This window comes from Danio rerio, chromosome 2 (genome assembly GCF_049306965.1).
Source record: "Danio rerio strain Tuebingen ecotype United States chromosome 2, GRCz12tu, whole genome shotgun sequence".
Lineage (NCBI taxonomy): Eukaryota > Metazoa > Chordata > Actinopteri > Cypriniformes > Danionidae > Danio > Danio rerio.
In genome coordinates this window covers 29517084-29535887 of record NC_133177.1, presented here as the reverse complement: position 1 = coordinate 29535887, position 18804 = coordinate 29517084, and the positions used below count along the sequence as shown (strand labels likewise).

Here is an 18804-nt window from a genome sequence, read left to right as displayed (position 1 = left end):
AAACACACACAGTGACAGAAGAATGAAGCCGCCTGAAGCAACATTACAGAAACGCAATCTGTCAAGTGTTTAATTATGCTTCATTCAAGATGCTAAAAACTCAGTCCTTGACCGTGCAATTCACTGGCCGTGCTGTTGCTGTCCGTATTGCTTCATTGAATCGAGTAACAGGATTTGGTGTAATATTCGCAGTGGCTAGAGTGAGATAAATAGGTTAGGCTGTTTATGAATAGAGTATGAAAACTCACAGACGCTGCGGGGCCAGCGAAGGCCAGGCTGAGCAGCATGAGCAGAGGGATGAGCTCGTCTCCCGTTTCCACATAGGGCATGCTCAGTGTGCGGTCGTGGCACCGGAAACCCACTTTGGCTGGCTGTAACACGTCTGTCAGCTCCAAGAAGTAAAGAGAGATCATGGAGGACGCCACGATTGGCAGCTGAGAGGAAGAGAGGAACAGGAAGAATAGCTGGGTTATGGGAAAGGTGGCACAGGAGAGGATTATGAGCGGGGAAATCAATCAACGTTTGCTGCGTGGATACATTCGTGAATTATTCATGCTAAAAGTACTAGGCACACAGCGGCCCCAAAATATTTCAACACTCAAGCTGAGATTAAAAATGTAGGAATGTGTTGGCTATAAGTAACACTACGTCAAACCAAATTAATTTATTTGGAAAAACAATACATAGAATAAACTGTTTAATAAAACTTTTCTTTTCAAACTAAGGGGTTGTTCAAACAGAATGTGCTTTTCCATTCCAGTGAGCTACTTTTCCATTGTCAATATAAACTAGACAGATGAGTGTGACTGTTCTACACGAGTCTTTTGAAGAACAGCCCACGTGAGCACCATGTTTTTAGATGGCGTGTCAAGTTAAAAGATGTTCAACTCTTATACACAGCGCTACTCATCACTGTCAGTTCCAAAGAAGTGGACCAATCAGAGGAGCTCAGAGTCAGGACAACTGTTACAAGTTCCTTTTTACAGGTGTTCAGTTGCTGTGTGCACATACCCTCGTGCTCTATGATTGCTGTTGCGTTTTTAAAATCAAAGCAGCGTTCAGTGTCAATGAACCTTTATGCTTCACTCTGATATATTGGTTCTACTCTGAAATCTGTAAAGTGCTATAAAAATAATGGGGTCAGACATCAATATTCATAGTAATATGATGAAATCTAATAAATATTTCCACACAATCTTACAACATTTAAAGAGCCCCTATTATGGGTTTTTAAAAATGACCTTCCATGCAGTGTGTAACGCAGCTTTAAGTGAAGTAAAATTTCCAGCTAAGGCTTAAATCTCAAAGTGTGCCATGCCTAAAATGGATTGATCCATCTATAAAAGTCGACCCAGAGTGGTTCAAATGAATTGTCTTGGTAACGAATCTTTAGCCATGTCGACGTGATGTTGATACGGAACCCAAGCCCATTTGTTGCGCGTGAAAACCCAGGAAAATTGAAACCCCTGGCCCCGCCCACAAACACTGTAGAAAGAAAAATAGGAAGACAAACAATGTAACAGATCACGGTTGAATCATGTCGTGAAGTGCTCTGAAGTATAATGGAATGTTAGTGTTATTTTCCCTACCCAAAGATGAGGCTGTGAAGAGTCAGTGGTTGAAGTTTATTTTTCCAAAAATACCTCAGCATTATAGCCCCAGCCTTGTGCTGTGTTCCCATCAATTTTCTGATGAGCGCTTCAGCAATTTACATGGTTACAATGGGTGATTCATCAGCCGTTTGTTAAAGGAAGGATCAGAAAAGACTATTGATGAGACTATGAGAGCTTGACAGGAACTTTACAGTACACAGTTCATGGACCAGTTTCTTTCTCCATTTCACAAGTGTAGGTAAATGCGATTAAACAGGTTGCCTCCTTGTTTTCTCTAGCTTGCAAATGATGTATTTAATTGTGTTTTGTTACTTGTAACCACTTGTACTGTATCTGGTTAACTCTAAAACCACATTTAAAACATGAGGCGTGCTGCTTTGTTTACGGATTTAAATGCGAATGTAAGCTTGCGATCCTCTGCCGTTTGCCGTTGCTATGGCCACCATCAGCTTTTTCTACACACGTGAGATGGTCAGGTTTTACTGGTGCTAAACTGCACTGCTTTAATGCACTTCTACTTTGGGTTCACACATACACTCTGCACTCTGACTTCTTCAACACTGTTGATAAGCCGTGGTGGGCATTTCTCTCTCAATTGCCATAGACTGGGTCATCGGACCAATCATTGCAGATTAGCATCACGCTAAGGATGGGTTTGGAAACAAATGAATAGCTGAACGAATCATATGGGAGTCGTTGGGATAATGGGTAAAAGTAAATGCATATTATTAGACACTGAAAGTGTTTTTTGACCTTGCATGCATATCAGACTATTGTTGGAGGCCTCAAAAGACAAAATATGACTTTTTAATTGCATAATGGGGGTCTTTACTTTTAGCTTGGTTTGGTTAAAATTTGTTAATAATGCACTGAGTAAAATATATATTTAATGACCTACAATCTAGTTTCCACTAGAATAGCTGCCCACTATTTAGCAAAAACAGAAAAAGAGTTGGGGGAAAAAAGCACACCATTTGGAGTTCATTTGGAAGAAGACTGAGACCCCGTTTTCAGAGGGTGGGCACGAGGGTTTGCATATCAAGTTTTGGTGAAGATCAACCTTCATTTATCTTCAGAACACAAATTAAGATATTTTAGAATAATATTTATGATTTGCATGTTATACTACTGGTGGCAGCACATGGCTCAGTAGTTTCCCCCACAGTCCAAAGTCGTATTTACAGTTTTTCTTGGCACACAAAAGTGTTCTTAGAGCTTTCTAATTACAATTGAACCACTTAAGTCACATGGATTGTGTTGACAATGTTTTTTTGGCTCCTTTTCAGGACTTTCAGAAATGCCTTGGGACCTGTCTATCTATGGAGGTTGGGGGAACTCTTGGATTACATCTAAAATATCTGAATTTGTACTGCTAAAATGAATAAAGGTTTCAGGGGATTGGTTCAACATGAGGGTGTGTAATTAATAACAGATTTTTACCTTTTTGCTGTACTAGCCCTTTAATTAAACTAAAAATGTCAAGTGTAAACACATCCTTAACATGCCATAATTGATTTCTAAGAAGGAAAAGCTCAAATTAATATTAATGTAAAAAGAAGGGTATCAATAAGCGCAGAGCTAAATCTGTATTTATACTTGATTTGAAACCTTTCCAGTGGAGTATGGAAGATTGCTCCTGACATGGATTGATAAAAAAGTAACTGTGCCTTTCCTATCTTTTTTCCCTTTTCCCCCTAAATTCTAAGTTTAAAAAATAGTATCAAAATAAACTACTTGATATAGATCCCATATGCAATCTATGCAGGCAGGCTCCTGCTACTCTGCTGCACATGTGCTGGACACGTCCAAAGCTTTACATATACTGGATTAGTATTTTTGAGGCCTTTCTCTGAGGCTTTTAGGATGGAAGTAGAGCCCTCACTATTTCTCGCGTTGTTTGGGGGTGGCTCCAGAGAACGCTTTTCTCAACACAAGACAAATTAAAATGTTAGCCTTTGGATCTCTTCTGGCTAGAAGACTGATATTGTTTAAATGGAAAGACCCTATTCCACTAACACATAATAACTAGATAAGAGAAGTCAAGTCTCATCTGAAGTTGGAGAAAATAAGGCATGCTATCAAAGGGTCTGTTGAGATATTTTATAAGGTCTAGCAACATTTTTTAACTCTTGTGTTGGAAATGGACGCACACAACATGACAAAATGAGAAAAAAGGAACTCGTGTCATTTTTCATGTCATGTTTTCAGCTTTAATTTTTTCTATGGAGATTTGATTATATATTGTTCCTATATCTGGTGTTCTTGGAAAAGGGTGTTTTGTTATTGTTTTTGTATTTGAAAAACAAATAAAAAAAAACCTTGAACAAAAAAATAAACTCCTCAAAAATGTGATTTTTTTGAAATCTCACATCTTTTTAAAGTTTTGAGTTTGATGTAACCATGAGAAACAAAGTCAGAATCGAGAGGCAAAAGCCACAATAAATTAATACTTATTTTTTAATTCTGTGACTGAAACAAGATTTTAGAGAGACATTAGATAACATTAAGGCCTAAAAACAGATGCTAAGGTTGCTTTTCTCTGCTTGACACACATGAGTAACACTGATTTTGCTATATTTTGCAAAACAAGTCAAATATCTACATATTAGCTGTAGTACCAGGACAGTTTGAGTGTCATTGTTTGTCTGGAGCTACATTTTATTCTCACGACTAACAACAAACTCAATATGAATATCTACATATCAAATGACATTAATGTAATTTGAAACTGAATTTTAGTTAATTGGTGGCTAATATTAATTAATTGGTAACATCTCATTCATACACTTTGTATGATCGTTACAACTGGATCTTCATGCTTTAATTTTACAGTTTCATATAAAATCATTAATTCGTAAACAAGAAACATCTGTTAAAAACATAAAAAACTAGATTTGTTTTTTGCAATACCATTTTTCATTAGAAATTAGCATCAATGTTATCTCACCGATAAAAATAAATCATTTTAAAAACAAATAATCTTTATTGAAATACTTTTAAAACCTCTTAACCTCGGTTAAAGCCTGTACTTGACATCACATTCATTTAACGGAAGCACATTTCAGTATTCAGCTTATGACTTACATGTCAAATAAAAGGATGCTGAACATCAGTTCTGTGACAGCTTAACATTTGTAAGTCATTCCATACCATTTATTACAAAGCTAAGATGCACAGCCTCCTAAATATCAACATGTCATTATGCTATAAGTCAAAGTGTCATGTAAATAGCACTCTATATGGACGACTTTCCTTCGGCAGTACTGGGTAATGTGTCTTTGTATTCTTTAGGCAGTTTAAGGGCAGGATGAAAAAGCATTATAGAGACTGTCAAAGCTTTACCACAAAAATCTGAAATACATGAAATCATACCTCCACGAAATAGAAACATGGCAGCAAGGTCATGCTGTCTTTGGGAGGCTTCTTCTTGGGCTTGTCTTTTGGAGACATCATTTTGCTGTTGGGTCGGGTAAAATCTGAAAACAAATACAGTCAAAATAAGATCAAAAGCATGATTATATTAGACACATGTTTAAATATGTGCATACGCATGTGGTTTTATATGCTCTCCAACTTATTTGGCTTAAGCTTAAATGGTTTTTTTGAAAAGAAATGAAATGAGTTTGAATGCCCTTTTACATAATTTATTTTTCTGTTTGAAACTGAACTTTAAACTAAACACATATGAGTGATTCAGCATATTAATTTCATTCATTCATTCATTTTCTTGTCGGCTTAGTCCCTTTATTAATCCGGGGTCGCCACAGCGGATCGAACCGCCAACTTATCCAGCAAGTTTTTACACAGCGGATACCCTTCCAGCCGCAACCCATCTCTGGAAATCATCCACACACTCACTCATACACTATGGACAATTTAGCCTACCCAATTCCCCTGTACCGCATGTCTTTGGACTGTGGGGGAAACCGGAGCACACGGAGGAAACCCACGCAAACGCAGGGAGACCCAGCAACCTTTTTGCTGTGAGGCGACAGCACTACCTACTGCGCCACTGCCTCGCCAGCATATTAATTTAATAATGTTAAAGAGGGTTAATATGTATTAAACAGATTATAAACCTTACCATTTCGTGAGTGAGTGCGTATTCTGTGCTTCTGAATGGCTGTATTAAAATTTCTGTTGTGTTTCTATTGTTGTGTTATTATGGGTTTTTGAAAATTCCCCTCCATGTAGTGTGTAACACAGCTCTAAGTGAAGTGAAGTATCCAGCTAAGGCTTAAATCTGTAAGAGTACAGTGTTTAAAACGGTTGATTCATCTATAAAAGCGTCGACTCATAGTGCTTCAAACGAGTCGGCTTGATACCGAGTCATTAGGTGTTTCGCCATGACGTACGAACGAAACCAAGTTATTCACGTGCACGCGCAAACCCGGGAGATTTGAAACCTAAAGCCCCGCCCTGTGACACAGAAACCCAGACACACACACACACCCACAAACACACACACACACACACACAAACATGCCGGTCAATTGAAGTCACACTGCAGATGGATATTATCGAGATATTATCGGATATTATCTCTACCCAAAGATGAAACCTCAGCATTATAACCAAGCAGTTGGAAACTACTGGAAACTTCTGCAAACTACATGCTACAAAGAATACTTCATCTGTGTTTGTTAAAGAAAGGATCAGTAAAGAGTAACTTACTGATGGACATGGCAGGATGGGTTTCTTCCTCCATTTCTCAAGTGTAAGTACGTGCGATTAAAGTTGCTGCCTTGTTTACTCTAGCTTGCAAATGTATTTAGTTGTGATTTGTTACTTGTAACCGCTACTGTACTGTATCAGGTTAACTGGCTATATTCTCTTATCGCGTGCAAAGTCACGTTAAAAACGCGACGCGTGCTGCTTTGTTTACGGAGCTGCGCGGACCAGGGTAGTGTGTGCGCTGTCGTCCGGAGGTGTGTGTGTGTTTTTGTGTGTGTGTGCGCGCGCAAGGACGAGGGCAATATGTGTGTTTGTGTGTGTGTCTGTGAAAAGAGCAGAGTGAGACAAGCTAGGAGATCTCGACAGTTTTTGGAGTTTTTGCTCAATAAAATAGTTAGTCGTCTGTATTTTCAAGTCCATCGTCTGTATTTACATTGACCCACTGGCAGCTAAAATCCGCGCCTACACAATCGAACGTGTATAAACTGTGATTACTTTTATATTGCTGATTAGCTATAGGGCATTTCACTCTCTGACTGAAGGCAGTCAACCAATCGCAACAGACTGTCATTGGTCCAATCAGCGCAGATTAGCTTCGCGCTAAGGAGGGGTTTGGGAACAAATGAATCACTGGACGATTCATACGGGAATCGCTGGAATAATAAGGTAAAAATAAATGCAGATTATAAGACCATGAAAGTGTTTTTTGAAGCAATTTTTGAAAGTGTTTTTTTGTAGAAGCAATGTAATATTATATATATATATATATATATATATATATATATATATATATATATATATATATATATATACATATACATATACACACACACACACACACACACACACACACAAAGTTGAAGTCAGAATTATTGGCCCCCCTTAGATTTTTTTATTTTTTTATATATTTCCCAAATTATGTATAACAGAGCAAGGAAATTTTGACAGTACGTCTGATAATATTTTTTTCTTCTGTAGAAAGTCTTATTTGTTTTATTTCAGCTAGAATAAAAGCAGTTTTTAATCAAAATTACTAGCCCCTTTAAGCTATATATTTTCGATAGTCTGCAGAACAAACAATACAATACATTGTATATACAATATACATACAATATAAATACAATATTTTGCCTAATAACCTTAATCCTACCTGCCTGGTTAACCAATTTAATCAAGTTAAGCCTTTAAATGTCACTTTAAGCTGTTTAGAAGTGTCTTGAAAAAATATATAGTCAACAAATTATTTTGTCATCATGGCAAAGATAAAAAATAAATCAGTTATTAGAAATGAGTTATTAAAATTATTATGTTTAGAAATGTGATAAAAAAAATCTTCTCTCCATTAAACAGAAATCGTGGGGAAAATAAACAGGAGGGCTAATAATTATGACTTCAACTGTACAGGAGTACACTTCAACTGTATATATAGATTTTCAAGCCAATTTGCTACTGGCAGGAATTGAGTTGTGATTTATTTTATTGGCAGCTAAAATGAATTTAAAATCAATCGGAGCTATAGAAATCTATATAAGAAAGTTATTTTCATTAAGCTTTATGTATACTGTGGTCATATTAACATAAGGTATTCAGCTGCTTCATTAAAAAAACAACGAGTAATTGAAAAAGAACAACACTGATTGAACAACACAATCATTTCTCAGATCATTTTAATTTCAGTCTAGTTGATTTCAAAAGTTTAAGTCAAATAGCATTTGTCTGTCACAAAATCATCTGTTCAGGAGATTCATTAAAAGATGTCTGATACATCTAGTAATGAAACTAAGTGATGTCTGAACCATTTAAATTGATAAAAAATAATTTAATTAATTAATATTTTTAAATAGACTCAACTGCATTTTCATTCATTTTTAATAAAAGTGCATGTTATTGTATTTAATAGGGTATGCACATGGACTTTCAATTTTCAGTCAGCCAGCTCCAGCGCTTTTCAGGTAAACTGTCATGGCTTTATAAAATCAGCATGTTTAAGATCTAATTTCTTTAAATATCAGTGATCTTCACTGCCTGACTGAGATACGATATAAAGTGGGTATCAGACCGAATAAGAAGCACTGAATTAAATTTTAATCTTCAGTGACATGTCTTTAAAATATGGAAACTTATTTTACCACAGTATTTTCAATGGAGTTTCTGTGTTCGTCTGCTGCTCCTGACAAGTCTTTCATCTTGTTTTACGCTTGAACAACTAAATGAATGCTGAAGTCTATTTAACCGAATATATTTAATGACATTAAAATATAATATCGATAATGTAAAACGAACCTTATGAAACTAAAAAATAGTCACATTAACCATTTACCGGAAGTTTATTGGTGGTTGAAAAACACTAGCTGTGCATATATCCCACTTTTTTAAAATTTGTTATTTAAAATAAAATGTAATTCTCAGTTAATCCAGAATCATGCAGCTGTAATTTTTTGGGATGTAATATAGCTTTTCAGATGCCAAAACACACAAAATAAATGCATGCTGGATGGAAGAATAATCAAAAATCACATTATGCCTGTAATAAAACCACTCATCACAGGGCTAAAAATAAAAATAGACCTCTGAATTTATCTCTGAAGTGTACTTGCAAAATATCATTTAACTGCTCAAGATCTTGTAATCCAGCTTTAAAAGGGTTCTGAACAGAGCTTTTTGACACATAGCTACAGTGAAACCAGAAATGTTGCGAATAATGGTTTTGGATGACATTACAGCATTGTTGCGGTGTTTGATGAAGTACCCTGCATAGCCAGTCAATAACAAGGCTCAATACTCTGCTGCAGTATCAGATTAAAATCAGTGCTGTGACTATTATTAGCTCTGTAAATGTTCAAGGCACAAAACATTTCATCTTACCATTAATAGATACCTTAAAAAACAATACAGTTTTTTTTAGTTTTTTAGAAAAGAGTTTTCTATTAACAACTATTCACAAATCTGCTTGGGAAAAACCTCTACTCAGCAATAGAGAGAAATCTTAAGCTAAGAGAAAGGGCGGGGTTGACCTTGTTGCTATTGATGATGTCAGCATGATTACTAATTATGCACACAGTGATTGGCTGATAGGAGGTGTCTCTGTATTTATCTAAAAAATGCAATATTATGTTGTAATATTATGCAGGCTAAGTGAAGATTTGCATTTTAAAACATGTGGCTTGAATTGTTTTGACATTAAATGAAAATTTTCAATCATTCAATCTTCGATCTTTCAATAAAGTTTCATTTGTTAATGTTCGTTACTGTATTACAAACACAAACTAGTAATGAACAACACTTGTGCAGCATTTATTAATAACATTTAGTAAATATATCCAAATTCATGCTTGTCAACATCAGTTAATTCCCCATGAGTTAACATGAATTAACAGTGAGTGAACAACTTCCATTAACTAACATGAACAAAGATGAGTAAATATTGTAACTAATGCATTGTTCGTTGTTTGATAATGTTATTAAATGCCTTAACTAAGTGTTATTGAAAATAATTGAGCAAATGTATGTTTTAATTGTTTTAAATAATGTTTAAAGGTATTTAATTATATTTGAGAATTTTTTTTGGGCATTATTGTTAAAGAAATAATTTTTTTTTTAATTTGGGAAAACCTCCACAATTAATGTGATAACTTGTTCAAATCTCATTGTGGTCAAATGTTTTCAAAAATGTTTTCTGATTCAGATTGCAAGCCAACAATGATTTTAGGATAGTTCAACACTATCTCATGCCAATCCGTAACTTTCTGATTTAGTAGTTAATTCGGATAAATTTGTATGATCTCATACATTTTTGTACGATTTGCTCATCTTCCAATGACGGTTGGGTTCAGGGTTGGGGTTTGGAGCGACATCTCCTTTTCAAAATTTTAGCAAGACTTAACTCGTACGAATTTATAGAAATTAGCCAATAAACTGACAAAACGTAAAATAGTTACATTTTCTCATGAGATCAGGCTAGATGGCTTGTGGTTTGGTCTCAGTGACATAGCAGTTCTCATCACTACCCCTAACATTTCACTGTTTTAGAAGCTATTTTTATTGCTAAAATGTAACATTTTGCAATCCAAAATTTAGGACTGACATAATTTTTTTTTTACATTTTTACTTAAATCAGCAAGTTAGTAGCTACATTTAGCCTCGTGCTGTGTTCACACCAGACGCGGATGAAGCATCAAGCGCAAATGATTTACTGTACATGTTAGGTCAATGCAAAGACGCAAATAGACATTCTGTGGTGCAATTGGCGCAAATGAGGCAGTGCGAATGATGCGATTCGCAAGTTGAGCATTTTTCTACATTTGACGTGCTTAACGCTGGTATTGCATGGATCGCTTGAGATGGAAAATCTGAACTTCAGCGGACATTCATGCTGCATTAACCAATCAGGTGCTTGCTCTTGTAGGGTTGTGATTATGACATAGTGCCTGTTGTTGGTGTCCTAAGGGAAATCCTCCTGCCGAGACCAGACAACAGCTCATCAAACTGGGCTCGGCTCAGACCGAAGCACCACTGAAAGTCTCCATCATCCAGGTATATTTTCTGAAGGAGTCGATCAACTCACAGAGCTGGGTGCACCTCTGAAAGGATCTAGTGCGCTCAGACACGACACCAAACAAATATAAGCTGTTTTTCAGCCTTCCCAAAACACATAATGCACAACTACAATCTCAATAAAATCCATGTTAACCATTTAGCAATGAAGCTAAATTCACCAGACAGAAGCCCTGCCCATGACGTGAATATGCGTCTATTGTAAAATGAATTTGAAGCGCAAATGAAATGAATATGACGCGCAAATGAAGCGAGTAAACTCAAAATGTAGATGCTGCACTCACACCAGACGCAGCACGCTTGAATAAATCACATGTATAAATAGACATGTAAACATTTTGAGTTAACTCACTTCGTTTGCGCGTCAAATTAGATTCATTCGCAAATGTCTGCTGAAGTTCAGATTTTCCAGCTTAAGCAAATCGCCAGTTAAACGTGTCTAATGCTCAACTAGCGCCTTCACATTCATGCAAATCGCACAACAGGATGTCTGTTTGCATCCTTGCACTCGCACTTGACGATTCATCGGCGATTAATGTGAATGCATTACATGTTTATTTACACGTGAATAGTGTGATTTATTCATGCGTGCCTCGTCTGGTGTAGGTAAGATATTTTATATTAGTGCCCTGCATAGGCACTAGGTGTCATTTATACTAGTGCTGTTTATTTTTAAAATGTAAACATTTTGTTATAGTTATGGCTGGCGCACCCACAATTTGGCATCTTCAGCCTGTGAAAACACAATTTAGAAAACACTAAAGATCCTGTTTTAGTTCAGAAACTCTGGTGTTCTGTTTCAGTATAGATGTATTTAAACACAAACATGACTGAATCCCAATGAAACACCAGTCTTGATGTGGAGCATTTTATACTAAATGTCCTTTTGAAGCAAGGAAGCACTACTGTAAATGGCAACTAAGTTAGACTTCCTTTATTGAAGTTACCTTGTGGAATTTACTATTGACATAGCATGCAATGGCCTGAATAGCCTCATCTCTCTCCAGCCAGACAGCTAATGAAAGTTGGGTGACACATGGTGGCCATATCAGCTTCCATGGCTCACATTTCACAAACAAAGAAGGCTCTTTTCAGGATAGAGGGGACTATTTATCCTGAACAACTTTGTTTGTCTGTGAAAAGAGAGAGGGGGGATAGGGAGAGGGCCGGGAATGAACAGACTCAAGCCTGTGCTGTCAAGGAGTCTATTGGCCGACAAATAAAAAGAGCTTAGCAATAAAGCAGCAATCAAGTCTGTCTGCGAGCCTCTTCAGCAATATGTCAGAACTGGTGGGAAGTTGGTACTAAACAAATGCAGACTAAATGTGGAGAAAGTAAGAGATTTTTTTTTTACGTGATCAAAAGCAAACCTTTTCAGTGTTTCTTATTCAAATCTGAAATAAGTTGATCCGACAGGACTGGAATGAGAGTATGCAGAGATTGTGTCCATGATTTGAAAACTTAAATGTCTGCTATGGAGGATTGAGATAGTGGATTGTGTAATGTTAGGATAATCCTAATTTAAAAAGTTTTTTAACCCATCGATACATACCCCTGTATACATTTAAGGAAATCAAGAAATCTATCCCAGGAGCTATGTTTGTTTGCAGTTTTTGTTTTTGCGAATCCACCAGAGGCCGCTCTATTCGCTTTTTCTGATCTCAAATTTCTCTTGCGAGTGCCATTCGTGCCAATCCACCGCAGGTCACTGTCGACTGATTGACTGACCAACCGACAACCCTGCCCACCCCCTTCCCTTAACCCAACCGATAATGTTTTCAAAAGCACCAATTGACCGAGAAGGGTCTGGCTGCAGATTTGCACTTTCACTCTCAGGCTTACACTCTTGGGCTTGCACTTTAAGACACCCATGCTTCCAGTGCAAGTGACCTCATTTACAACAGATGTGGCAGAACAGTGCAGGGCTCGTTTGCATGAAAGTCGTTAACCAAAAAATCCCCTCAGTTTTAAGGGTTAAGGGTACCCTTAGTAAAAGTTGGGTTGCAAAAAATTTGGTGCAGCTTCAAAAGTCTCTACATGATTCCATCCCAGTTTTATAGGTCCTCCAAACATAATCTCGAAATCGACTCGATAAGGGAATGTCTCGACTCGCTTAACAAAAAGAAAACGGCACAGATGATGTGTACTGCAGAGCTGTTTTAAGGCAAGCATTCGTGGTTTGTTACGATTTGTTTACATACATAACTAGAACAACTGCAGCACCCGTCACCGTATGCTGCCAGAAACTTTAGTGAAATGCTTAGCAAAAAGGCGCTTAGGTAAGGGTGACGGATAAGAAGTTTTTTGCAACGCTCTTAATGAAATCCCTTATTTAAATTACTAAAGGACTTTTACGCAAGCGGGCACAGGTGTCGATTGTAAATGACGTCGCTTGCAGAGGAAACGCGGTTGCCTGAGAGTGCAAGCTCAAGAGTGCAAGCCTGAAATTGCAAGTGCAAATCTGTAGCCAGACTCTATTGAATTGACCCGATTACACATTTCCCTAAACCTAATCAACAATGCTTTCAAAAGCAATCCAGAAAAGGAAAAGCCCTCTTTTTTACCACAATTTCAGATCTTACCACATTCTCACCCTGTTATTTACTTGATTTTTTGAACCTGCTTTCTGGAACCGTTTTTTTATCAGACTCGAACCCCGTCATCGTGGTCAACTCATGTGTCTCAAGTCCGCCAACGTACATGGCAAGCTACTGAAACTTGTAACAGCAAAAAATCCGTCCTCACAGAAGTAAGTGGTCAGCTGGTGCCACAAAAAGAAACAGTATTACCTCATTTGTTTTAAAGAAATGCAACCATACAGAGCTCTGGCTTCATAATTCATGATCTTCAGGAATGTATAGGGGGGTACACAATGACCCTCTGGTGAATTTAGCTGTCGTCACCTTTGCAATCCACTTGTAATCAAATGCAGGATTCATTTCTTAAGTTCTGATTGCTAAATCTCTCAGCATTCCTTGTCAAAAAGAAAAATAATAATATTGATGAAATTATAGGCAATAAAAAATGGAAAATTTCCAGCTAAATCAATCAGGCTCGCGTATCATTTCATCATAAATTAGCATTTTAATTCCAATAGCTAATATCATTTAGCATTATCAGTACTGCTAATATAGTTCTTATACTCTTTTTGGGACAAAATTGTGTTTGTCTTAGCACATTTATAATTGGATTAATGTTTGCATGTTATGTAGATTGTTTGTTTAAACAGCATCACCCTAATATATGATAATCGCACATCAACAATCATTATTCCTTTAGGTTGTACATTTCTATTATTATATACTTTCTTGTAAAACATTTTATTTTACAGTATATGAGTTATGATTCAATCAAAAAGATGATAAGGCACTGCAGTTTTGTTATCCACTGCTTTAAACGCTCCTCTTTAAGTCAGGATTGATTTTGATTGCCTGCCAATTTCTTTATGCATTATAAAATGTTTCTCTGTGTCTTTAGCATTATAATTGTGGTGTGCACTATACTCTATTCTCTTAGAACTAGATTGATTATAAAGATTATACTAGCACTTTCAGTTATCTAAACATTGTCCTTGGTCTGAACAGGCTTTCATGCTTTGCCCACGTTATAAGGAGAGTATGCATCAAACTTGAGCGATTTACTGTTGCTATGGCTGCTTCCTGAGCGAATGCAAATTCTGTTGATGAATCTCTGCACAGTGCGTTTGGTGCTCATCCACTTTTTCAGCAGTGCTGCTTCCCGAAGAATTTTTCTTTATTATTAAGCGTTACAAGACATTAACTACCCCAAACAAGCGGTGATTTGAATCCCAACACTCCTAAGTTTGATTTGAAGCATATATAAGTGTATGAAAATCAGATAATGAGACAAGTTTGTGTGCTTAACACTTTCAAACACTCAAAGAACTACAATTCCACAGATTGCCTATTAATCACACAACCAAATTCAAAACAACAGAGTTATAAAACAATGTACTTAAAGATGTTTGTTAGATCTATGGGGACAAACAATATGCGTTTATTGCTAAATATGCAATGTATATTAAAATATTCAAGTATTTTCAAGGTGCCTCATGTGAGTGGGTGAAGCTAAAGATCTTTTTTGATGCACTTTGCAAGTCAGAATGAACCGGAAGTCTCTACCAACATCACTTAAAGGAGTTGTTCACCAAAAAATTTCAATTTACAGTTCATTTACTCGCCTTTAGGCCATTAAACATGTAGTTGGCTTTTATATAGGTAAAACATTTAGCCGCACTGTAAAAAATGTCAGTTAATCTCTGTATTTTTGAGATTTCTTCGTAATATACAACACCAACCCAGACAATATATCCTTTTAAACTATTAAAAATACTAACAAAGTCACGTTTTTCAGGGTTAAAAGTTGTTAAAAGATAGATTAAAGTCCCATAATGAAATTCAAATGCATAAATAAATGGGGAAAAATTAAAAAATGAATCACAATGTACAGAAAACTGCTTTTACAATATACCTTTACAATGTATATCTGTGCTCATTGGAGATTTGTGTAATGCAAGTCAATGGACACCTTCCAACAAGTAAAAATCAACTCCTAGTGATGTTTTATGAAGTGAACTGATGGGTCTGTGCAAGAAATTGAACATTATTTACAATAATATCAGCTTTAATCCACAGCCTGGGTAAACAGATATTGGTGTGCCTTTACTACACTTGAGCGCATGTGACTATGGTCACCATTGACTTACATTATAAAACCACCAAAACCATGGATTCAGCTAAAACTCTTTATTTTCTAATGAAGAAAAAAAAAGTTCAGTAACACTTTAGTTTTTGTAACAATTTACACCATTTACTACTGGGTTATTACCTGCCTTGTGTTAAGATGTTAACTGTTTATTAGCAGATATATAGTATGATCTTATTTTACATCCCTGATCCTCCCAAGTACCTAAACCCAATTACTACCATACTGACTAATATGTAGCTAATTTGTATTTTATTGAGTTAAAAGTCTCAGTTAAAGGTTTGTTAATAGTGTAAACTGTACATTAAAAGAAACTGATCAAAAATCTCTTGGATAGCCTGAGGATGAGCAAATTAACTGTAAATTAACTGATTTTGGTGAACTATCTCTTTAAGCATTGTTATGTATTCCCAACTAAAAATTTGAACTGGTGGGTGGGTTTTATTTTAGTGTCACCCTTGTCATCTCTCGCTCACAGCAAACTAGCAATTTAAAAGAAATGGTATTTAATATTTTGACCAAGCCTTTATAATACAGCATTCAGTGCAGATTTTAAATGGGTCTGATATGTTTTGTGGTCTGTGTGACTCGCGGAGCAGACCATTTGTGTGTGCCATTTGTGTGATACTAACATGAAACCAGACTTAATTTACCGCAATGGAATATTTACAATGTCTGAATCATTCATCTCCTCTATACTGCACTGTGTGTTACTCAGCATCATGAAAATTGTACTTAAGTGGGCAACAGATTTAATTTTGAGCGGTTATAAGTTGTGGCATGCTGACTGTGTATGTGTGGGCAATGCATTTCCCCCTTGGGGCTTGCAATAGATAGGTGAGTATACATGAGGACTGCATGCTTCAGCATTCCTTCCCACATTGTTCTGACCAGCAACAAGAGTTCAGATTAGCATTGCACTGGCTACCATTTATTATATTCGAATGTGTATGAATGCTTGGTTACATGTGAATAAGTGAGTGATTTCTGACAAGTCTGATGGCAGTGGAATAGTTTAGATTGTAGAGAGCTTTTGATAAGTCAGAAGATGCAGGGTGGTATCATGGAATAGATCCATTTTGGCAAGTTTTAAATGTTAAAATGCGTATGTTGTTATTGCTTTGGAGCATACTACTAGCGTATAATCTTAAAACTAACACTTTGATACTAGCACACCCTTTAAAAGGGGGTTAAAAGCTTTATTTGTTATCATTATTAACAAAAAAAAAAACATTTATGGAGTTAATACTTCTGGAATCTGTTTAGTGCACTCCTATGATTTTAATTTAATACTTTTAGTTTCATTTACTTTTATTTTATTATTTTTGTTTGTGACAGACCTTTAGAAATGCATACATGCTATATAATATATGCTATATAAACATTACATGCTTATTTTATTAAAAGATTATCCTGCATAGCTTTTACTCCATATTTACTTTTTTCTTTTTTTGACCGTCTGTTGGGAGGTAAAGGGGGGGTCAAGCTTCTGGCCGTCAAAACGCCCCCGCCCCCCTCCCACAATTCCCACCCTGGAATCAAAGATCTACTGTACCAGCTGCGCTGTCCACTACATGGTACTGAAATCACTCAGAGCTCTGGCACATGGACACAACAAAGATGTAACATTAGAAATGACGATAAAGAGGGTCGTCTTTGCTGAACAACCCACAACACACCCGGCTTCACGGGACAATCTTGATCTGTGCCTTTTAGTATAACACAAGAAAGACCCATAAAAAATACATTTTGATATAATTTGTCTCTTTTTCCGCAGATTTGTCATTTCAAAATGTCCTCGTGGTCAGTTACCATCTTACTCCTCTCCTGAAATGGTGTCATGAATTATTCTGCATGTCGTACAGAAACACCCAGCGCAGCCTAATGCCTAAAAAAAGAACTTTTTATATATTTAATGCGCATTCCGGAGAAATAATGACAGAAACCACTGCGAATTCCTGATTCTAACATGTCAGGTTTGAGCATCTGTGCTTTCTGAGGGCTCAGGCTCGGTCACCATCACACAGACACCGATCATCTCACCTCTTTCTCGTTGATGTTGGAAATTCATGGACTCCCTCCGACCCCTTCGCCTTCGCTTGGTTCGTCTGTGGTGCTCCAGCTTTCCTCAGTGCGACTTAATCCATTTCACGCTTGTACAATATATCTTTGTGTTCACTTCCCCCTTGTCCGCTGAAGGTAAGTGAACGGATAAAAGTATGAATGGAGCTGGACACTCCACTTGAATCTCCACAGCCTAGCAAAGTCCCAGAAGTAGAGGTGAGTAATTTCCTCGCAATTGGGCCACTTTCTCCCGGAGAGCTCAAATACAGAGCTCTCGGATGAGCGGGTAGTAAACGAAACAGGAATGCGGTGACTGTGTAGGGCACCGTGAACACAAAAGGCTACTGGGAAGGGGGTTTCTTAAGGGAGGGGACAGAAACGAGGGAGGAGGCGTGCCACTTTTTAACACAAACACACGGAGAGCATCTTAACCCCCGCTTATTTCCAGTCATCAACCACTAATGTGTAACAAAAGAGATGCAGAGACGCGACGGATTGGACGGGAATTCCGTTCACCACCGCAAGGGTTAAATCGCTCCTCTCTTTGTGCGCGTGCATCGTTTGCTCCATCATGCTGGACGCTGCCTGTACTTTACTTTTAGCCCTCAAAGCGGAGGAAATGTAGAATGGGGACCATGCCGTATGGTGCTCAGTGTCTTTGTTTATTTGTACGGGGTGGGGCTGCTTTTGGTTCACGGTCTTCTTTGTGTCTAGGTATGTTTCCCGTCAGCGGCGGACAGCAGCACATGGCGCCGCACGCCTCCAAGTCAGCGCGTCATCAGGCGCGCGCTCGAGTCACTCTCGCGTCCTCCTTCAATAAAGCTACGACGAGTGCTTCCAGCTTTATTCTGCCGTCTGCATCCTTTAAATCTGTTCTACATTTATTAGGAATAGGATAACCCATCTTTATTTGTGTCAAAGCAGCTAAATCTTGGGCAGATGACACAAAATGTAGTAGCCTATGCATCGGATTGCAGATTACATGATGAAAATGATGTCAGTAATGTAATTACACATTGAAGTTAATGTATTCTGACCACTTTTGGATTACTTTTAAATTACTTTTTAAGGGATAGTTCACCCCAAAATTGTAATTAAGTAACCTTCAAGTGGTTACAAACCTTTGAGGTTTAGATATTGAAGAATTTAGGATATTTTGAAGAGTGGTGGAAAG

General features: G+C 37.1%; 1 protein-coding gene and 1 long non-coding RNA gene across 2 annotated transcripts in view; one reads left to right on the top strand and one right to left on the bottom strand.

The window, feature by feature from the left end:
• LOC137487469 (uncharacterized) overlaps positions 1–3964 on the top strand; it is a 95084-nt gene extending 91120 nt beyond the window's left edge. Inside the window, exon 7 of the long non-coding RNA XR_011006066.2 lies at positions 2900–3964. This is a non-coding gene — a long non-coding RNA (uncharacterized lncRNA). The remainder of the gene's footprint in view (positions 1–2899) is intronic.
• plppr3a (phospholipid phosphatase related 3a) overlaps positions 1–17978 on the bottom strand; it is a 28944-nt gene extending 10966 nt beyond the window's left edge. The window contains exons 1-3 of the mRNA NM_001171028.1: positions 17610–17978; positions 4986–5089; positions 249–434 (exon numbers count right to left, since the gene is read on the bottom strand). Coding sequence (NP_001164499.1) covers positions 249–434; positions 4986–5089; positions 17610–17637 — 318 coding nt within the window. The 5' untranslated portion in view covers positions 17638–17978. The remainder of the gene's footprint in view (positions 1–248; positions 435–4985; positions 5090–17609) is intronic.
• Positions 17979–18804: the final 826 nt, after the last annotated feature.